Genomic DNA, 24,133 nt, shown 5'->3' with positions numbered 1-24,133 from the left:
GTGATGCTGTCACCTGTGGGCTTAGATCATCACATACAAGGACAGGAGTGTGTGAGTGGTTTTTAATGGTCTCACAAAAGGGATTAAGTCCAGAAAAATGATCCTCACTCTAGGTTCTATTCAATTGGTACACATCCACATCTACACAGTTTATAATTTGACCATGATCAATTAGATGGTAGTTCATAACATTTTGCTTTTTTATTACTCACCTTTTTTCCCTGGAAAAGCCTTTCTCTATAAAATGTGTTTTTCTCAGACTGAATCTATCCAATAGAACAGATTGGCTATTTTGAATGAGCTGACCAGGTGGTTCAATTAAAATGAAAGAATATGTTTTATTTATTTTTTTGGTACCAAATTCATGGGTATTATCTCCAAATTGCTCTGTTTTACTTTGTGTTGGCTCAGCTCAAGAGCATGAATTGTGACCCCTTTTCAGGTACCCAGACCATTCATGGATGGGAACATGAGAAAGACCATTGACCATTATATGAGCAAAAGCTTTGATGGAAGGGTAACTGATGTGATACAGCAATCTGTATACGGGGTAAAATTGGGAGTTCATAACCCACTTGAATCAAACTGTGAAATATGATGTATTAAGAACTATGTAATGTTTTAAGCGACCAACAATAAAAAAAATTTAAAAAAAGAAAAAAAAATAAAGAAAAAAAAAGCAGCCTCTAAAAAAGATTTCAATTAGGGGACACTGGAAGTATCAGTTCAGTATCCAGAACATAGCCTGGCAGCCAATGAATGCTCCCAATGCCGATTGTTTTGATTATATAGGTGCCTCCTAAATGAAAAGAGCCCAGAATTTCACATAGATCCTGGTAGCATGACCTGAGTAGAGAACCAAGTCCATTCCAAAGGGTAGCATTGCACACCAGTCTGCATTTAGTAGGTAAACATAAAACATCCACTTTTTAGAATTTAAAACATGTAATCCAGATAAGGTATTAAAGACTACTTTCTGTTTCTAAATAATAATTCATTGAACGATGTGGTACCGACGGTTACCAGTGACGAGTTCTGCTCCCTCACATGTTGAAGTATAACATTAGAGAAGCACGCCAAAGGCAAGCATTTAAAGCAGGGTTTATTTAAAAAGGGGTAACATAGACTTCTCCTGGGAGGGAGAAGGGGGCCATAGCTGGTATCCTGGTATCCCAAGAAGTGAGGCATTCTGCCTTTTTTATAGGTCCTAGGCTTCCTTTGTTTCCCTGCTTCCCTTTATCTCTCTCCTTCCTGCGTTCTTGACTAGGCCCAGGAGATGCTCTATGGGATGGACAAAAGGTGAGCAGCAGATGGGCTGCAGGGGACAAGTTGGAGTGATCTGGGCAGATAGGGGGCATAATTAACAACTCCCTGTAGGGAAGGACATCCCTGAGACAGGTTATCTTAGCAACAGGTTGGAGCAGGGGAAGGTTATCTGGATAAGGGTGGAAGAAGGGTTCTGAAAGAATTAACATTCCAATTCCTCCATTCTTTGGATCTGACACTCTCCTCCTAATATGGTGCCTCCTTATATAGGAGTTAGATCCTTGACAAATTCTGACTTCAGATGTATGTTTCATCCATGGGTAAAATATTGCAAGTTTAATAGTTCAGTTTTTTTTTTAAATGATTCCAAGCAAATTTATTTCCGAATTCCATCTCCCTCACCCATCTATTGTTACCCTTTAAAAAGTTCTTTACAGCTACTTTAAAATTTAGCTCACTGTGGTTGAAATAATGCCTTATATGATGCCAACCGTAAATGTACTAACACTTGTTCATGGGCCAGAATATGATTTTTTCTGGTGGATGTTCAATGTGCCCTGAATGTATGTTTTGGTGGTGTTAGGTAGATTTTCTATAAATGATATCAGGTCAAATTGGTTAATATGCTTTTAGTATTTTTAAAATTTTAATTGTTATAACAGGACACAATATGAGATCTATCTTCTTAACAAAAAAGTGTACAAAACAGTATTGCTAACTATAGTGTTCAGTACCTGCCAGGGATTAGATCCAGGATCCTAGTGGATGCTAAAATCCTCAGATGCTCAAGTTGTTAATTAAGCATTTATACCCTGTCATTTATGAATAACAATAGGAAATAGTTTGTACACATTCAGTTAAAGCAGTTATTTTTCTGAATATTTTCAATCTGAGATCGGTTGAATCTGTGGATGTGTAACATAAGGAAACAGATGACTAACTTGTATAGGCACTGTGACTTATAGCAGATTCTTAAGAACTTTTTTTTGATAATTGCAAATTTATTTCTATTGAACAATAATTTCCCTTTTCCTTGGTGCCTAGGCAACCACCATTCCCTTCTCTGCTTTTGAGTTTAAGCAACTTAAATGCCTCATATCAGTGTAATCATGCATTGTTTGTTCTGTGACTGACTTATTTCATGTGGTATAATATCCTCAAAGTTCATCCACATTATTACATATAGTAAAATTTCCTGCATTTTAAAGCCTGGATATTTCATTGTATGAATATACTACATTTTTTTTCAATTATCTGTTGATGATCATTTAGGTTGGTTCTATAGCTTCGCTATTGTGAGTAGTGTTACAATCAACTTGGGAGTGCCTCTTCAAGATCCTGATTTCAAGCCAATCCCCACAAACCAAAGGCCTAATGTTTCCTCTGATATGCAGATGTTAATTCACAACAGTGGGGGTGTGCTACCGAAGAATAGAGTTACTTTAGGTAGAGAGGAGTAAAGGGAGGGAAGAGGGTATGAGGGTAGGAAGGATAGTAGAATGAATCAGACATTATTTCCCTATGTATGTATCTAACTATAAGACCCCTGGGATTCTACATCATGTATAGCCAGAAGAATGAGAAATTATGCTCCATTATATATGATGTATCAAAATATATTCTACTGTCCTGTATAACTAATTAGAATAAATTAAAAGATCCTGATTTAAATTTTTTCGGATAAATAATTGATGGATCCTAAAACATGTAAGCTAGCATCTCATTGTGGTTTTGATTTGCCTTTCCTCATGGTTAGTGATATTGAACATCTCTTAATACCAGTTGGTCATTTGTATTTCTTCTTTAGAGAAACTTCTATTCAAGACTTTTGGCTATTTTTTAAAAATGGACTATTACTCCTATTTTCATTTTACTATTTCATTACAGAGGTCTTTGTGTATTTTAAATATAAATCCCTTATTAGATATATGGTTTGCAAATATTTAGTCCCATTCTAGAGGTTGCCTTTTCACTCTGTTGATTGTTGCCTTTGGTGTACAGAAGCTTTTAGTTAGATGAAGTCCTATTTATCTATTTTTGTTTTTGTTGTCATGTCCAAGAAATCCTTACAAAAATCAATATTATATTCTCCCATGAATTCTTTTTGGAATTCTACAATTCCATGTCTTACATTTAAATCTTTAATATATTTTTAATTGATATTTGTGTATAATATAAAATAAGCATCTAATTTAGTTTTTGTGGATATAGATATTCAGCATTTTTGTATGTAGATATTCAACACATCCAATGCCATGTGTTGAAGAAATTATTATTTCCCCTTTGTGTATTCCTCACAACCTTCTCAAATATACATAGATTTATTTTAGGACTCTCTGCTCTGTTCTACTGATCTATACGTATATTTTAAAAAATGTCAGTAACATTCTGTTTATATATACACATATATATATATTTATATATTTAATATATATTTGTAATTTATTTTGAAATAAGGTGGTGGTGTGATGCTCCCATCTTTGTCATTCTTAATCAAAATTGTTTTGGCTATTTGGGATCATTTTTAGTTTCATATAAACTTTCGGAATTCAGTCTATTCCTGTAAAAAAGGTGACAGATTTTGACTGGGATTGTTTTGAATCTTTAAATAGTATGATCATTTTGATGATATTAAATTTTTAAATTCATGAACATGGTATATCTTTCCATTTATTTGTGCCATCTTTAACTTGACTCATCACACTTTATAATTTCCAGTAAATAAGTATTTAAATTGTAAGTATAAGTTGAACCTTGGTTAAACTGTTCCTAAATATTTTATTCTTTTCCATGTATTGTAAATGTAATTCCTCCATTAATTTTCTTTTCAGTTTGTTCATAGTTAGTGTATAGAAAGGCAACAATTTTTGTGTTACTTTTGTTTTGTAAAATTTTTAACAAGCTTATTTATTTATTATAATAGGTTTTTGTGGAGTCTTCAGGATGTTCTACATACAATATTTATGTCACCTGCAAATTTTTATTTCAGATATTTTATTTTTCTTTTCCAATTTGAATACTATTTTTTCTTTCTTTTGTTTTTTTAGGCTAATTGCTCTGTTTAGGTCTTTTAGTACTATGTTGAGAGTGGGCATCTTTGCCTTGCTCCTGATCTTAGAAAAACAAATAAGCAAACAAACAAAAACAAATATTTTGTTGGCCTTAGACTTCATTATAGTGAGGTAAATTCCTTCTGTTCCTAGTTTGTTGAAAGTTTTTGCATAGAAGTATTCAATTTTGTTAAATACTTTTCTCCATCTATTGCTATAACCTATATTTTTATCCTTTATTTTGTTAATGTAGAGTATCTATTATTTGATTTTTGTATGTTCAACAATTCTCACATCCCAGAGATAAATCCCACTTGGTTGTGCTGTATTTTCATTTTACTAAATTGTTGAATTTTGTTCATAATTTTTGCATCTTTATTTACCAGAAATATTAGACAAGAAGTTTTCTTTAATTGCAGTATCTTTGTCTTTGGCATTAGGGTAATGCAAGCCTCACATTATTTGTTTGGAAGTGTTCCCTCCTTTTCACTTTAATGAAGTATTGCAGAAGAATTAACTTTAATTTTTCTTCAAATGTTTGGTGGAATTTACCAGTGAATTAAGTAAATATGTATACTACCACTTTTATTTTTTAATTTTTTTTTTTTTAAATTTTTTTATTAGTTGCTCAAAACATTACAATGATCTTGATATATTTATTTTTAAAGGGAAGGGACAAGAAGTATTTTGAAAAAAGAGGAAAGAAATATTTGGAGTCAAAAATGAAGAAAAGCTGGGTGTGTTGGTGTGCATCTGTAGTCCTATCTATTTGTTTGGGAGCTTGAGGCAGGAGGATCACTTGAGCCTAGGAATTTGAGCCTAGGAGTCTGGGCAGCATAGTAAGATCCCCACTCCCCATCTCGGAAACAAACAAAAAAACCAAAAAACCAGTAGAAGGACATGGATAATCTGAATTGGAAGTTATCTCTAGGCTGACTGAATTTCTCTAAAATTATTCTAGTTGTATCACTCTCTTGTGATTCCTATTCTTTATTCTAAGACTGTGGCAGTAATATGCACATAGCAGTTATAACTCATCCACTTGTGTTGGCTTTGTAACCTCTCATATTTACATGGTTGTAAAAGTCGTGATATGATACTAAACTCAAAGTCATCTAGTTATCCAAATAAATAAAAACTGGAACTCTAAGAAATAATAATATGTTGAGACCCATATTCACATATTTGAATAAAAGACCCACAAAAGAAATGAAAATTTAGATACATTTATTTAAACAATTTATTTAGACAATTAATTGTGGGGTTGTGGTCTCAGATGTGTGACACTAGTTATTAAAAAGTAAGAATAAACTTTGTTGTGAAAAAGATAACTTTCTGATATTGCTCATTGAATCATCAATTTGTATGTTCAGGTGAAGAAAAAGAAGAAAAGCTACCTAGAAGAGAGAGTTTGAGACCAAAGAGGAAACGGACCAGAGATGTTATCAATGAGGATGACCCAATACCTGAACCAGAGGATGAAGAAACAAGGAAGGCAAGAGAAAAAGAAAGAAGGAGGAGGTTGAAAAGAGGAGCGTAAGTTAGTCCTGATATATAACTGAAAGCATTAGTGATTCAAAAGCACCTGACACTGAAGGACACTGACACTCCTTTTAGGTAGTCTTAAAGCTGGTAATTAAAACTAATTTTAGAAAGACAGGCTTAAACTGATCCTGCCATTTTATTTCACTTAATCAAACAGATTTTAATAATTGAAATAAATTTGAAAATGAAGATATACTAAAAATGGACTATGAGAAATTACCTTATGAAAGATTCAAGTTGTCATAGGTCATTAGAATTTATAGATAATTCAAATATTTGAAAATTATCCCATCAATTGTATACATTGTTATCTAAGTTAAGTAGAAAACTCTAAGGAGTGAGTCAAATAACTTTACCTTATAGAGAAGGGGTTGCATACTATAGGTAAATGTAGTCTAAAAGCTAAGAATGTTTTTTTATAGTTTTAAAGGCATAATTAATAATAATAAAAAAGCAGAAAAGAATATGGGACAGAATTATATGTATCAGTCAAAGCATAACATATTAACAACTTGGATATTGACAGAAAGAAATTGTGTTGGTCTGTTACAGAGGACTGGTGTTATCATTTCATTGTTTAATATAGCCCAACATCTTTAATTTCAACATTTTACTGAATGTTGATTTTGTAAGGAATAATATATTTAAAGCTACTTATAAAAAATTCAAGATAATTATTTACTTTTCTTGATGTTATGGTTTGGATTTTAAATGTTCCCCAAATCTCATGGTCCTCAATGCAGCAATATTCAGAGGTGGAGTTTTGGGGGAAGTGATTGGATCATGAAGGATGAAATGATTGGACCAGTGGATGAAGTCATTGATAACTGAATGGATGATTGGAAGGAACTATAGGCAGGTGGGGCATAGTTGAAGAAAGTAGTTCCTTGGGGGTATGCTATGGAAGAATATTCTTATACCTGGCTCCATTCTCTCTGTGCTTCATAGCTGCATTAACTGAGCAGCTTTCCTTTGCCACACCCTTCCACTATGATGTTCTGATGCACCTCAGTCCAAAATAATGGAGTTAATGGATGGTGAACTGAAATCTCTGAAATCATGAGTCAAAATAAACCTTTCCTCCTCTAAGTTGTTTTTCTCATTTATTTGTCACAGCAATTAAAAGCTGACTAGTACACTTGTCTTTCTAGAAATTTTCAGTTGGCAGGTAGGAAGGGAAAGTATGCCCATAAAACACTTCCATGATAGAAAATCAGATCCCTTGGAAAGGATTAAAGGGTCCTGCCAACCTAGTTGCTACACAAAGGCAATAGGGCTGTGTGAATCATAATAGGTAGTAGAATTCAGATACGCTTTGGACTTAAAATGATGAAAAACTTTCTTAAATATCCTCCCAAGACATTCCAGTGTCTTAATATTATAGCTCTACTATATTACTCCTCATAAATAATGGCTGTGAAATGTAACCATCTAAAATTTGTGATAGGTAGAGAAGCTTAGCATTAATAGACCATTTTTGCTTTTAGAACAAAAGCAACCCAACCCAATTCTACTTTGTTGTAGTTTAAATTTTTACATGTCCCTTCTCGTATCTTCTTTTTTTCCCCTACTTCTCCCCAAACTCCATCACGTCCTTCTCTGAGTACTAATACATCACTTGCTTTAAACTTGAATCTGATACTTTTATTTGTATTTTCTTTTCAAGAAGCTTTTCTCCTTGCAAAAATAAATTGTAATGCAATTTTAAGTCCCTCATATTATGATTGTTAATACTATTATTATACAGAAATATGTCATATTAGCAAAGTCTATGCTTTCAGAAAGTGATAGTTCACTGAAAAAAAGCATCATTAATAAATATATACATGATTCTAGCTATGTTTCAGAATTTGCTTTTCCTTTTTATTTATACCCATGAAAAATTCCTTCTAAAAAGGTAAGCTGGGCGGGAATTTCTTAGCTTTTCTAATGTGCTTAGGAACCTCATGTCAAATGCTCTACCTCTAGGAAATAGAGCCACATGAGTCAGCTGAATCTTGTTGCTATGCCAATGTCTCTTTAGCTAGTCCCACTCTATCTATCTTGATTTTAAAAAGCTCACAATGACTCATATGTGCCTCCCTACCTTCCCATTCCTCCACATAGCCGAGCTTTGTTTCCATAGATTTTGCACATTATATTATTATTGCCACAATTTGTATTTATTCCAAATAGTATCAACAGTTATTTATGATTACTGATAGTTCTGATCAATATTTTAGGGTCTATTTTCTATTGTTTATTTTAAAGGTAAGAATCTTTTTTTTAAAATAAAATTTATTAGCAAATATATTTTGAAGAAAATTAGTAGGCAAATCAGGGCACATTTATTTAGGTTAATTAATTCAGGGTCTTTTTTATTTAAATGTTCAAGAAATGCCTTAGAGAATTTCTCTTGCACTGACAAAACATTTTAAACCAACTAAAACTAAGGTTGTGAAACTATCTTTAGAGACAGTTAAAAAATACTGCCTTGTTAGACATTTTGGAGTATTTCTAATAATATTACATACTTTTCCTGACCCAGTTTTAAGAGAATAAGTAATATATTTATAGTAGAGAGAAATTTAGCATATTATGTCTTCTTTTTCCTAACAAATGTTGTTTAATCAAACTTAAGATAGAGAGCCTTTCTTGCATAGATTAGCCCTATATTTTAGAAGATGAAACATGTAGGCTAGATCTTCTTCATATGATTAGCCCTTTCTTTAGTGGTTCCTAGAGAAGAAGTTTCTCTATAATGTTGGTGAGAGTAATATTTTAATTACTTGCATATTCGAAGGTAACTTACCTTTCAGCCATGGTACCCTGAAGCATAGCATGCTCCTCCTGACAGCAATCAACACTTAACAACAAAGAATTTTTAAAAATATACCTGTCTGGGATCATTTAGTACAGGAATAAATGTCTTTCCACACATATTAATCTTTCAGGGCATTGTTATATTTTAGTGCACTTTGATTCAGGATGATAACTCAAAATCATCCAAGAAAGTTTTATACACATACATTTATTCAAATAATATTTCTCTAGCTCCATAAATTCATAATGCAACAAGAAGAGGCCACTTCAACACATATTATTATGAAATAATTTTATATGCCAAAGAAGTACAAAACAATCGGTGTGGAGTCTTAGAGAAGTAAAAACCATTCTCACAAGGATAATCAGAAGAGAGGCTACTAAAGATACTTCCTATGATTTTTAAAGGAATAAGAATTTGGATAGGCTAAGCATATAAAACATTAATGTTAGACGGTTTCTATTAAATGGTTCTGAAAAGTGGCATATAGAGAAATATGATTTGGCACCGTGGTAAATCTACATATTAAATAGCTTATTGTCTTATTCTTTGATGATGTTGAATTAAATAAGATGCTGTTTTATATATGAGTCTTACTGGAAGCTTGGCAATGTAAAGTTTTAAGTGTTTACATGGAAATATCATGAACTTTTTTGGAAAGGTAAGCAAGCTAAGAGCTTAAAATATCAAATAATAAAATTATTAAGGTTAAAACTCTTTTTCTTTTCTAATATACTCCATTATTGATAGTTTCTTGGAATTTTACTTTTTTCTAGTTTTATTTGTTTTTAGTAAAATACTTATCTGTTTAATTTTGATGTAAATACATCTATAGGGTGATGATTTCAATTATTCTTATTAAAACATATTTTTCCCTCCTAAGATAAACCAGCCTACATATGATTCTAATTGGCAAACAAGGAAGATACAAAGAACTATGAATGTAGGTGTAGTAAAAAAAAAATAGTAAATATTTTATGGCTTGGTTACGTAGTGCCGTAGGATTTTAGAAGAACCAAATAATTAAAACAGAGACAACCCAATGGCAACCAGCGTTGGATCTTAGTAGAATGTACTTCCACTGTTCTCTTGAAATACAATTACTATTCTAGCCAAAACATTTAAATTGTTTAAAATACAAATTATGAATAGAAGGTATTATTTTAGAGGGTTAATACAAATTTTTGTTTTTATAAACAAAAATTGAATAATTTAAAAACTATGGATTGGTAGCAAAGAAAGAAAGGATTGCATAGTCATTTTCTAGGGTGGGTGGTAAAATTATGGATATGTCCTCCTGTGTTATGATTAATAGTTTAAAAATAGATTTATCATATTCCCACTGTCTGATCATGAGTTTCGTGAACAACTAAGCGTGCCTCTGAGTAACACTGAATAATCTATAATTTTTTATCAGTCTAGGTCTAGCGAGGAGAGATATGTCAACAACTAATTGATCAGAGAACTTAAGAGTTAGGAGTTATAAATAAAATAATTTTTAATTAGCCTACTGAAAAGGCAAAAAGAGAACTAGAGTATGGTGGTGGCAACTACAGGAAGCAACAGCCAGCCAAGGGCTGAAAGAACAATGGAAAGACTGAAATGAAAATTTGGAATTATAGTGAGGGACCTAGGGCGCTAACCCCCGAGAGATGAAGACCTCTGCAAAGGGCCTAAGCTCAGAGGACTGGTCCCTGTGGGAAAGACGGTGAAGTGGATTCTGCTAGAGTTGGCACAACTGGTATACTAGACTCACCTGCGGCTGTGGAAAGCCCCTTCAGCTCCTGGAGTGGAGGAAGAAGTGTTACCCAAGGAACAGACAGGAAGTAGCCCTGGAAGCCACAGGAAGCAGCTGGAAAAGACAGAGTCACTTCTTAGTATCCCCTGCTGTCTAAGTATAAAACTGAGCCAGGTGCTAAAGCAAAAAATGTCATTTACAGTCCCAACTCCATTATCACAATAGTAAATATAAAAGGTTATGTTGGCTTTGAGACAGTAGCTTCATAACTGAAACAATCTATGATCAAAAAAAATTATTTCTACAATATAGTGTTATATTCCTCCAGTGGAAATCATGTCACTCATGTTTAGGTTTTGTTTTCTTCGATTTCTGGATCCTCTAAGGTTTTTGTAATTCTAAGAACACAAAAAAGAAACATTTCATTTGCTTGGTGAGAGACTAAATTTCTTTGAAAGTGTCTTCAAAGGATTTGCTTCCACCAAATATATTTTAAAAGTTGAATTTTATCAATTGAGATTTTGAGTTTAATTAACAGATTAGGTTGCCTTTGACAAACAGATTTTTATTTTTCCCTATTTCAATTTTTTCCCTTATTTTCTTGAGACAAGGTTAACTTAAAAAATTCGAAGGCATTTCAAATACGTCTCCACCTCTAATTTTTAAATTTTTGTTGAAAAATAAAATTTTAAAATTTGAATGTAAAATTGGGAAGGAAAGGTATATAGGGAACGGAGAGGAGATGGAAATATCCTTATAGATCAGGAACTATCCTTTCCATCGATTTTTCTATTTCTGACAACTCAAAGCTGTAGATAGATATAAAAGAAGAATTTACTCTCAGGACATCAGCATGTCAATACTATTGTTTAAAGTCATGAGAATCCCAGTCACCTGTGACAGTGTTCAGATGTGGGTTGTAATGCTTATGGGTCTTAGCACTGTCTCCAGATGAGTTAAAAAAAAGCGGGGGTGGGGGGAGGCTAAGCATCTGATATTAGTCTTTGTAAGTGTGAAAGTCAAGCAAAGCCTATCTTATGTTTTTTTCTTTCCTTTATAGGGAAGAAGAAGAGGAAATTGATGCAGAGGAATTGGAAAGACTGAAGGCAGAGTTAGATGAAAAGAGACAAATAATTGCGACCGTTAAATGCAAACCTTGGAAGATGGAGAAGAAAATTGAAGTTCTCAAGTATGTTGCTATCTTTCATATGTATAAACACTTTCCCTGTTATTGATCTCCTAAATCCCTCTTTATTACCTATATGTTATAGCTAGTGTTATATATATGTGTGACACTTATATATTGCTTATAGTCATATATACATATGTGATATATATGCACACATTATATATATATATATATATATATATGAGTGTGTGTGTGTGTGTGTTTGTGTACATATGTATATACATGCATACATACACACATATGTCCCATATCATAAGAGAGACTGGGCTAATAATTATAAATTTAGAACAATTATAAGCAAATTCATTGTTTAGAATCTTTTAATGTCTGTGGCCACATTTATTCCTTAATTTGAAGTTTTCTTAGTTTAATACATTGATTACCATCCCCTGAAAGAGATAATATATTTGAATTTTACAAGAGTGTGCAGTTGTGTGCTCTTGTTTCTCTGCAGGTTCCTGGACTCAAATGATCTTTTCATGTTACAGCTCTGATGAAAGCAGAGGGAGGATGCTAAGCCAACAGAACAGTAAATAGGATTCCAATTAAGGGTTATGCTAATAGCTATTCCCTGGTAACACATCAGTGACCCAATTTCAGTCTTAATTGACTGCTGATATGGTTGCAAATATACTCAGAGCACACAGATTCATAAACCTCTCACATGCAAAAATCAAAGGAGTCTACCTTTCTGGGGGATGGGAGCAGATTCTCTCTTGAGAATTATACTATATTCCCTGGCCTGGATAGTTGGGGGAGATGGTGTGTGCAGAAGAGAATGTGTTTATGTTGGCAGCTATGTTTCCATCTCTATCATTTTTCCACAAACCATTTTTGGTTAATTTTCAAAACTATTCTCTCCCCAGTCTATTTGACTAATAATGTTGTTAAAATGATAGTATACTATTATTGTCTCTGGTGATATATAAAAGAACTGAAGTAGGTATCAGCAAAATTCACATCTGTCCTTGACTCTGCGAAAACTTGTGTGTTATTTAAGGAAATCATTTAACTTCCCAGAGTCTCAGTTATCTCATATACAAAACAGCAAAAAATAAAAAAATAAAACAGAAACAAACCTGAAGATATACTAGATCTATCCTCTGCTATTATGTTCTGGTATCTAATTATAATAATATTTGTAGTCATAATATTATAGCTTTGTTTTATTTTGTGAAATAAGGTTTTTTAAGTTCCAAATAATAGTTTCCCTGGAAAACTTTTGCAACATCGCACAATTTACTGGGAACTCCATGTGCACACATACACATCCATCATGATTGAAGGCAGTGATTAATAGCAGTCTTTGTTTCATGAAATACTAGTCATGTATGTGTGTGTGTGCACATGCATGTGTGTATCTTTGTACATTAAAATAATTTCCATTTAATGATGCTAATTTATAGGTGTATAAGCATCATTACTTGGCAAAATGGAAATTTGGCAGCCCAATACTGGCCCATAAAATATATTTGGAGATATTAATGCCCCCTAAAATCCCAAATATATTCTGAAATAGTAATGATGCAAAAGTCACAGGTAACCATGTATACAAAGTGATAAAGTTGTAAAATGATAATATTGTACGGTTTCAAAGCATAAAATTGAGGAAGAACATCAAACAGTATCTCCCCTTGTAGAGATACCTATCCCCAACTCTCCTGTATTTATCTCCCATGTAGGACAGTAGAGTAGATACAGGCTTCAAACTTGAGTTTAATCTCAGATCATCCACTCAATGGATGTGCCAAATTGGATGAGATATGTAGTTCCTTTGACCTCAGGTTTCTTATGAAATTGCATTTGCAAGGTTATAGGAAACATAAAGTGGGGGTAATTCACATGAAATATTTATCATGGTTCCAGAACACAGCACCTGGCTGGGAAACCCAATTATAATTATTATTTCTTCTGAGAATAGACTTAATGATGCCTTATTACTTGCAGTATGGCAGAAGAGATAGAGAAAGTTTGGGATCTCACAGGGCTAGGTGGGAGCAGGCTTAGCCACAGGCAGACCTGGGGGCATGGAGACATGTTAGTTGTAGTCTGCATTAATTATCAGATTTTGAGGTCCCAACAAAAGGAAGGAAAGAGCATCTTGACAATTTGGCAGAACCCAGGGCCAGACCTCTTAGATCTTCCAAAACATACCCTCAGGGTAGTCTTGTGTCAGATTCCATGTTCTGGGGCCCTGGGCTGGAGTCCAGAAATTAAAGAGTTTTTAAAAATGTGGAGAAATAGAAATTGACATGAAAAGAAGGACAACACAAGACTCTAGCACTAGGATAGAGGTTGAAAATGGAAGTCAACAGCTGAATCAATGACGTAGGTATTTTTTATTTGGCTCACATACTTTTTTTTTTGTCTAGCTTTTAATTGTGGGAGATTTTACATTTGAAAAACTCACAAGTTCAGTTTCTCATCGACAAGTGGAAGATTGGTTACTACATTACTACGTTACTACAACAGCTGGGACTAAGCAAGGACTACCCCCTATGAATAAGACATTCACTCACTCTTCAGTTTGCAGAGTTCCCAAGGCGTCCACATCACTTGTTTATTCTGTTGACTGGACCTTGTAGGCATTTGAATTTGCTGCCTTCCATGAGGGTATCTGGGGAGCAAGCTAGGCATGTTATCAAGACAGTGAGTCACAACAACAAAGCCAAAGTCGTCGGTTTGCAGAATGGAAGTGCACATTTAAGCCCAGAGAAAAAACCACTGAGGCTGCTCACCTGTCAGTAAGGCTCACTGTCTTCTGATGCTTCCTCATGGCCAGGAGTGGTTTTTAATTTGTGGCTTCCCTGCTCTGCAAAGGGGTGCTAATATTCACAGCCAGCCTGATTCTCTTGGTGTCAGCCTCATTGGTGATCAAGCTGTTGGTGTAAAGTGCTGGACCTGTCTTCCTTTGTGTGTTTTTGAATGCTGTTTTGAGCCTTGGAATCCCTTATGGATTCCAGTCATTTCATAGCATTTGGGGGAAGATGGGGCGGGGTGGGGTTTGGTCCTCTTTCCCAGTGTTGCTAAGGCAGGGGTGTCAGCTAGCTTTCCCTTTGCCCTCTGTTTCTTTCAGAGAAATCTACCCTGAGAGTTTTTCTAAGAATTATTATGATTCTCATAATTAGCCTCCAGTTTTATTCTGCTGATCACATGACATCTAAGACACCAGGCTCAATATTATTGGAACAGAGGTTTTTATCACAGGTTTGGATCAGTATCTGGGTTCCAAGACTTATCTTCTGGACTCTGAAACACTTGTGAAACTTCTAAAATAGAATTTAAATAGGGTCAGAGTTTCAAGGAGGTATATAGAGTAAAGCTACAGAGAAGCTTCAGCTGTGATTCTGAGGATGCTATGGGAGGTTCAGGAATTGCTTCCACATTTTTCAAGAACAGCTACCACTATAAACAGGAATGTCCTCAGGGATCAAGGTAATAAGATGGTTAATGTAAGTAGTTACACTGTTCCGCACATACATGTAGCCTTAAACCTCATAAATGAGAATCTCTGGGTGGAGGGGGGCAGCTATGCTGGCCCCAAATATGTATTTTTATTTTTTATTCTGAAAGTCACTGCAAAAGGTGAGGACTTAGAACCACTGTCTTCCATGCTGAGAATAGAAAACATTCTGCTGTTCTTTGGGCAATTTACTAAACAGATCAGATGTGTGTTGACAGGGGTGGGAAAAGGGGAAATAGTAGTACTGCTTCCACTTACCTGTACGTCAATTTCAATTTTTAAATTAATTACTTCACTTAAACATATCTATCAATGAAAATATTAAGTATATTCTGTTTTTTTTTTTTTGTTGTTGTTGTTCATAGGCTTGGGGATAACTAGATCTTTCCTACCTGTGAAATGTGGCAGCTCTAACATGGTGGCAGCCACCACAGCTGAAATAAAACACTTGGGTGGAAAATAACACTTGGGTGGAAAATAACTGGTCTTCTTATTACTCTCCTGAAACCTAAAACCTTTAACTATATCTGAACATTATGTGTAGTAAATTAAAAGCCTTTATGACTAAACCTAAATAAACAACCACCTGATTTTGTTATAGTAGAATAGGTTTAGTCCTGAAAATGAAGAAAATTGATTGTGATTTCAGAGCTACTTCCGACTTCACCTTTTGAACCCCAGTTTGTTTGTTTATAAAGTGAAGAGTTTAGATTGTGGCTTATAATTTTCAACCTGTTGTCCTCAGTGGTCAGGTGGTTTGGTGGGATCCGTTCAGGGCAAGGAGGGCATAGTTATGAGGGAGGACCACTTGGCCACATGGCAATTTCCACCAGAACAGACTTGTCTATCTTATAAGATACTCTGTTTCAGTCAGCTTTTTTGCTGCTATGACTGAAAGAACAACAGTAGAAGAGGAAGTTCAGAGGTCTCAGTCCATAGACAGTAGGCTCCATTCTTCAGGGCTTAAAGAGATGCAGAACATCATGGTGGAAGAGTGTGGTAAGGGGAAGCAGCTCATATGATAATCAGAAAGCAGATCTCTACTTACCAGATACAAATATATACCCCAAAGCTACCCCCACCTCACCTGGATTAATCCACTGGTTGGGTTAAGGATCTCATAACCCAGTCATCTCTTCCCTGAAGCTTCTTGCATTTTCTCACATGTGAGCTTTGGGGGGATACCTCACATCTAAACCATAATACTTCCATATAAAACATTTATTTAAAAAAGGAGTACTTCAGTGGCAACTGAAAAACAACACTGAGTTGGATATTTTGAAATGCTGATTTTAGGAAAAAGTCAGTTCTGACATTTCATGGATCCATAGATTAAGGTATAGTACTCCAACTATGCTTTTTCATGAAATTGGCTCATATACATATATAGACTGTTTTAATTTCTTGTAGCACCCTGACTCAGTGTTTCTGGGAGTTGTCTGTTGGCTGACTATGCCTGGTGATTTATTAATGAGACGCCCAGTAAAGCCAAGAAACTTACCCTTAGGACTTCACTTACACTTAACAGGTGCTTGAAACTGTCAGTGAGCCATTAAGGTAACATTCCTCCTGATTCTGTCTCTGTTCATCCGGTAGTACTTTCTTTGTTTTAAATCCAATTTTGTTTTATTTTTTGGTAGGGGGAACTAATATATTTCTAGAAAAGTGAGAACAAACCACTGTTGATTTCCTCTGCTGGAGTCACCTGGGAGAACTTTGGGGAAGCTATTTTCTCGGCTCCCATTCTTGCCCCCTTCCTCACTAGCTTTCTTGGAACTTGAGATTTTCATGAGCAATAATCATGGTTTATATTGCTAGTTCACGAAGGCCTTTCTTTCATCTGACATAGTGAAGGAATAAAAGATTCCACTCAAGAGGACTTTTAAATATGAGTACACGCTAACACATACTTCAACGGTTTTGAGTTCTTTTTAAAATAATAGCTCAACTGAAATGTAGGTCTTCAGTTCTTGCACAACATATTATCTAGGAGACAGGGATTTATTTATTTATTTTTTTCACCGAAAGAAGGGAGAATCTGTAGACAATTAATGAATCTGAATTTTGTTCATCAAAGTGTAACATTAACATTCAATTTTTCAACTACTTAATAAGTTCATACACAGTGTTAAGCAGTATGCTGTGGGCATGTTTCTTAGCTTCTTCAACTTCAATGACCTCACCCTTCATAAGGATAAAAATAGCACTATTCCATAGAGTTACTGAAAGGATTAAATCAGTCAATAGACATAAAGCACTTAAAATAGTGTCTGGCACATAGTAATCATTGAATGCATGTTACTTATTATTTTGCTTTCACAATTCCACTTATTCCTCTCAATTCTAATTCAAGAAAGATATTATTATTCTGACTTTACATATGAGGAAACTAAATCTCTGAGAGGATAAGTAACTCTTTATTGCCAGATAACTAACAAGTGATGGAGCTTTGATTTGAACTTGGCTGGTGGAAAATTGCTGTGATGCAATTTGCTGGTGCATCAACAGACAAGCTCTCCCAGAAGTCAGAGATCTAAAAAGCTTCAAGAACAAATTACAAATGCTCAAGAATCACATGGTTTATGAAGATCATTTAAAACACAGTGAGAAATGAGAGGAAAGAAAGGGATCAATTAGCAGGATGCAGATAGAGTGGCTTTAGAGTTGGGCCATAAGCAACAGAAACTCAATGTTCTATCCTGAGTTTGGTAATGTCATTTTGTCCGGTCACTTCAATCCTGCTGATAGTGCTGCTAAAAGGACTGAGGTTCCAGAGGGGCTGACAAAATGAATATGAACTGGGCAAAGGATAGGCACTTGCTGTATTGGAATGACATGGGACAAGTACACCTGACATAATGATAGCTTGTCAGTTGACATGTTATAGTGCTATGGGTTGATTCTGTATTTCTTGGACAGAGCACATGTGAGAGGAACAGAACCAGATGGAATGACTCCACTGAGTGGTGAGGTTAGTGGAGACAGGTATTCATTCCCAAAGAGGCAGGATCATGACTTTGTTCTTCCATCCTTTTCTAATCATAATATTCTTATTAGTCATATTTTCTGTTTTGTCTTTCTTTCGTATGTGTTACAGGTTACCAACTTACCTGTACAAAATATATCAATTATATCTGTATATCATATGCTACCTATTTATTTATTAGCTATGTTTAACACATCCTGTGTGTAGGAACAACTGCATAATTTGCAGAACCTAGTGAAAAATGTAAATGTGGGATCTCCTTTTCAAAAATAATTTAAAACTTCAATTATTAACAATTTCAAGATGGCAATGGCAGAGACTTAGATTGAGTACAGGGCTCTTCTGAGTGTATGGTCCCAACAGCATAAGTCACAGCCCTGTGAAATTGACCTTGCCTATGAGTTTCATCTAAACTTGAATTCCAGCTTCCTTTCTAAATTGACTTCTCAGTTATTGATGTTGGTGACCATGAGGTCTTGGAGATAGAATCATCTCCGTGTGTGTGTGTGTGTGTGTGTGTGTGTGTGTGTATGTGTGTGTGTTGTGTCTACTGTGTATCAGATCTTATACTAATAGATGTTCACACATTAACTTCTTTATTCCTTATAAGAACATGTAAAATAGAAAATAATCCCCATTTTAAAGACAAGAAAACTGAGATTGACAGATAAAGTGGCCGCACACAGCCCAAACTGTTTAAGTGAGGATTAAAATCCAGGTAATTACATATCCAAAACTTCCTACTTTTTCTTTTGTGCCACACTACTCATTTTAACCACATTTCCTAATAAAATAGTCCTAACGTTCTCTAGACATGCTAGGTATATTTTAGGTCTTCTTTCCAGTCTCCTCTTCACTTTTTGACATCTTGTGCTTCTTGCAGGCTTTAGAGCCTTCAACTGCCCTTAGAGCTCCTTTCTCTGCTAATTCCTATAGAAATAAGACTCAAAAAGACTCTATGATTCATTTGATTTTCTTGTTTGCTGCATTTTTTTTACATATTTTGAATTACAAATCTTCCTTTCAGAAGAGATTTTGAACTTCTCAGAACATGAAAGGTATGCTATTGTTCTTAATTTTCTCAAATCCTAACATAACATAGCACTCATGTTTCCTGTGTGGGGATGATCATGTTAATGGAGATTTTTGTTGTCGTTGTTGTTGCTGGACAGTAACTGGCAGGGCATGAGAGCCATGAACATGAATGGAATGTTTAAAGGCCCTGGATGACTAAGTGGATAAAGGACAAGGAATGTCCTAGTTCAAATGCCCTGATTTATAGTATTTGCCAATTTCTATGGTGTAAATCCTTCCATTATGAACAATTTCAAACTACCAGCAGTTTAATAGTAGTTTAAGAAATTCCTGAAAGTTTAATAATCAGTGGTTTTTGAGGGCCAGTATGAATCAACTCCAGTATGCCTTTGGGAAATCTAGATGTGTCCTTTGATTAACCAAGTTAGTTTATGCTAAAGGAAACTAATCAGGAACAACTGAGAGTAGGGACTAACGTAAGAATTTTGCTTGTTATTTAGTCTGTAATCAACAATATAATGCTTGAATTACAGCTGCCTATAAGAAAGACAAATATTATTTTATAACTTCAGGATTCCATATAAAGGTTGAAAGTGTATTAGTGACTTATTAGGCTATTTTTTAAATCTTAATACCTGGCAAAATATTTTTCATTTTATATTCTAAAAATTTCTCCCAAATTTTTAGCCTCCATAGTTTGTCTTTTTTTTGTCTCCTCCTCTTCCTCTACTTTTTTTTTTTAAATTCACCTTAAATAGGAGAACATTTTATTCAAGATAAATCAATTCTTGGTTGAGGTCAACAATCGCTTAACATTCATGTTAGAGCTCATCAATAATCTGACTCATTATTCTCATTGCACTGGAATCAGAATTTTAGTTAATAACCAGTCTTCATGTTACTTACTTCTATTAAGCAAGAACAATGTCCCAGGAAATTTTCTGTCACAGGATTTAGCCTTTGCATACATGCTATATTGCTGTGAGTATTTAGCAAATGATTGTGGTTAATTCTTTTTGATCTGCCTTGTTTTATTCAGCTTACATATTTATTTTATCTTTTAAAATTATCTTAACCATGAACAGATGAAACAACAGAAGCATTATTTATGAATATTTGAAAAAGTCTTTCTTGAATATTCAGTACATGTTATCCACTACAGGAAAACTTGTATGTGAGAAACAGTTCCCAGTTCTTTTGTGAAACACCTAAATATCCATTTTATATACACTGAAAGAGAAACACTTAATAGGTTTATCTTCAAATTTAAGATTATAATGAATATTTTACAGATGAATAAAACACTTTGGAGTTATTAAACTTTCCTCAAAAAAGAGTAATATATAGAGAGAATGTATTTGTCCCTGCCCCTGAATTTTGATATGTTGCAGCCCTAATTCCAAGTGGGATATTATTTGAATTTATTCTCTGTACGTTTAGATGAGTCATGAAGGTAGCCTTATAAGAATATGGATGTGAGATATCTGTCACTCAGCCACATGAGGATGCTGCAAGTAGGCATTATATGCATACTAGAATAAGGTTCAAGGGACAATAACAATATTAGTATTTTTCCGTATTGTAAAGCAAATTTTGAGGATTTAAATTTTTTTAAATTTTAATTTGTTATATGACAACAGAATGGTTAAAATTTATATTACACACATAGAGCACAATTTTTCATATCTCTTATTGTACACAAAGTAGAGTCACAGCCTTCGGGTCTTTCATACATGTACTTAGGGTAATGAGGACCATCACATTCCACCGCCTTTCCTACCCCTATGCTCCCATCCTTCTTCTCCCTCCCCTTTCCCCCTTTGCCCTATCTAGAGTTTGTTTAATCCTCCCATCCCCACTCCCCAAATGCAGCATATTATGAATCAGCTTCCTTAAATTAGAGAAATCATTCGGCATTTGTTTATTTGGAGATTGGCTAATTTCACTTAGCATTATATTCTCTAGCTCCATCCATTTACCTGTAAATGCCATGATTTTATTCTCTTTTAATGCTGAATAATATTCCATTGTGTATATACACCACATTTTCTTTATTCATTCATCTACTGTAGGGCACATAGGTTAGTTCCACAGTTTATCTCTTGTTAATTGTGTTGCTATAAACATTGATGTGGCCATGTCCCTGTAGTATGCTGATTTTAAGTCCTTTGGGTATACATGAGGAGTGGGATAGCTGGGTCAAATGGTGGTTTCATTTCCAGTTTTCCAAGGAATCTCCATACTGCTTTCCATATTGGCTGCACCAATTTGCAGTCTCACCAGCAATGTATGAGTGTGCCTTTTTTCCCCACATCCTCGCCAACACTTATTGTTGTTTGTATTCTTAATAGCTGCCATTCTGACTGGAGTGAGATAAAATTTTAGAAGAGTTTTGATTTGCATTTCTCTAATTGTTAGAGATGTTGAACATTTTTTCATATATTTATTGATTGATTGTATATCTTCTTCTGAGAAGTGTCTGTTCAGTTCCTTGAACCATTTATTGATTGGGCTATTTGTTTTTTTGGTGTTAAGATTTCTGAGATCTTTATATGCTCTAGAGATTAGTGCTCTATCTAACATGCATGTGGTAATAATTTGTTCCCAATTAGTAGGCTTTCTATTCACATCACTGATTGTTTCCTTTGCCAAGAAGAAGTTTTTAGTTTGAATACATCTCATTTATTGATTCTTAATAGTAATTCTTGAGCTATAGGAATATTATTAAGGAAGTTGGGGCCTAATCTGACATGATGGAGACTTGGGCCTACTTTTTTTTTCTAATGGACAGTGTCTCTGGTTTAATTACTAGGTCCTTAACCTATTTTGAATTGAGTTTTGTGCATGGTGAGAGATGGGTTTAATTTCATTTTGTTGCATATGGATTTCCAGTTTTCCCAGCAACATTTGTTGAAGAGGCGATCTTTTTTCCCATTATGTTTTGGCACCTTTGTCAAATATAATACAACTGAAATTATGTGGGTTAGTTTCTGTGTCCTCTATTCTGTATTATTGGTCTACAAGTCTATTTTGGTGCCAACACCATGCTGTTTTTGTTATTATTGCTCTGTAGTATAGTTTAAGGTCTGGTACAGTGATGCCACCTGCTTTACTCTTCTTGCTAAGGATTGCTTTAGCTATTCTGGGTCTCTTATTTTTCCAGATGAATTTCAGACTGGTTTTTCTATTTCTATGAGGAATGTCATTGGGATTTTGATTGGAATTGCATAAAATCTAAATAGTGCTTTTGGTAGTATGGCCATTTTGACAATATTAATTATGCTTATCCAAGAACAAGGTAGATATTTCCAACTTCTAATGTCTTCTTTAATTTCTTTCTTTAGTGTTCTGTAGTTTTCATTGTAGAGGTCTTTCAGCTCTTTTGGTAAGTTGATTCTCAAGTATTTTATTTTATTTTTGATGCTATTGTAAATGAGGTAGTTTTTTTCTCATTTCCATTTTAGAGGATTTGTCACTGAAATACAGAAATGCCTTTGATTAATGGGTGTTGATTTTGTATCCTGCTATTTTGTTGAACTCATGTACCAATTCTAGAAGTTTTCTGGTGGAAGTTTTTGGGTCTTTTAGGTATAGAATCATGTTGTCAGCAAATAGTTCTAATTTGAGCTTTTCTTTACCTATCAGTATTCCTTTAATTTCTTTCATCTAATTGGTCTAGCCAGTGTTTTAAGAACTATGTTAAATAGAAGTGGTAAAGAGTGCATCCCTGACTTTTTCCAGTTTTTAGAGGGAATGCTTTCAATTTTTCTCCATTTAGAATGATGTTGGCCTGGGGATTAACATAGATAGCCTTTATGATGTTGTGATATGTTCCTGTTATTCCTAGTTTTTCTAGTGTTTTGAACATGAATGGGTGCTGTATTTTGTCAAATGCTTTTTCTGCATCTACTGAGGTAATTATATAATTCTTATCTTTAAGTCTATTGATGTGATGAATTATATTTATTGATTTCTGTATGTTGAATCAACCTTGCATCCCTGCAATGAACCCCACTTGATCCTGGTGTACTATCTTTTTGATACATTTTTGTATTTGATTTGCCAGAATTTTATTGAGAATTTTTACATCTATGTTCATTAAAGATATTGGTCTGAAATTGGTTTTATTTATTTTTTTTGATGTGTCTTTGCCTGGTTTTGGAATCAGGGTGATATTAGACTTACAGAATGAGTTTGGAAGTCCTCCTCTTTTTCTATTTCCTGAAATAAATTGGAGAGTATTGGTATTAGTTCTTCTTTAAATATCTTGTAGAACTTGGCTGTGTATCCATCCTGGGCTTTTCTTATTTGGTGGGCTTCTGATGGCATCTTCTATTTAGTTGCTTGAAATTGATCTGTTTAAATTGTACATATCATTCTGATTCAATTTGGGAAAATTATATGACTCTAGAAATTTGTTGATGCCTTCAATATTTTCTATTTTATTGGAGTACAAGTTTTCAAAATAACTTCTAATTATATTCTGTATTTCTGTAGTGTCTGTTGTGATATTTCCTTTTTTATCATGTAGGTTAGTAATTTGAGTTTTCTCTTTCTTTCTCTTCATCAGCATGGTTAAGGGTCTGTCAATTTTATTTATTTTTTTCAAAGAGCCAACTTTTTGTTTTGTCAATTATTTTTAATTGTTTTTTTTTGTTTCAATTTTATTGATTTTAGATCTGATTTTAATTATTTCCTGTCTTCTGCTTTTGGTATAGATTTGTTTTTCTTTTTGGAGGGCTTTGAGATGTATGTTAAGTCATTTATTTGTTGACTTTTTCTTCTTCTAAGGAATAAACTCCATGCAATGAACTTTCCTCTTAGAACTGCCTTCATAGTGTCCCAGAGATTTCAATATGTTGTATGTGTTCTCATTCATCTCTAAAAAGTTTTTAATTTCATCTTTGATGTCTTCTGCAACCCGTTGTTCATTCAGTAGCATATTATTTAGTTTCCAGGTGTTGGAGTATCTTTTATTTCTTATTTTAAGATTGATTTCTGATTTCATTCCATTATAATCTGATAGAAGAATGGGTAGTATCTCTACATTTTTGTATT

General features: G+C 34.1%; 1 protein-coding gene across 1 annotated transcript in view; it reads left to right on the top strand.

Annotated features, from left to right (window-relative positions):
- Tmc1 (transmembrane channel like 1) overlaps positions 1-24,133 on the top strand; it is a 114,471-nt gene that overhangs the window by 317 nt on the left and 90,021 nt on the right. The window contains exons 3-4 of the mRNA XM_077797332.1: positions 5,690-5,852; positions 11,463-11,591. Of these exons, the coding sequence (XP_077653458.1) occupies positions 5,690-5,852; positions 11,463-11,591 (292 nt within the window). The remainder of the gene's footprint in view (positions 1-5,689; positions 5,853-11,462; positions 11,592-24,133) is intronic.

Source organism: Urocitellus parryii, chromosome 4 (assembly GCF_045843805.1).
Source record: "Urocitellus parryii isolate mUroPar1 chromosome 4, mUroPar1.hap1, whole genome shotgun sequence".
Taxonomy (NCBI): domain Eukaryota; kingdom Metazoa; phylum Chordata; class Mammalia; order Rodentia; family Sciuridae; genus Urocitellus; species Urocitellus parryii.
Note: the sequence above shows the minus strand (reverse complement) of the source record. Positions and strands in the feature narration are given on the sequence as shown.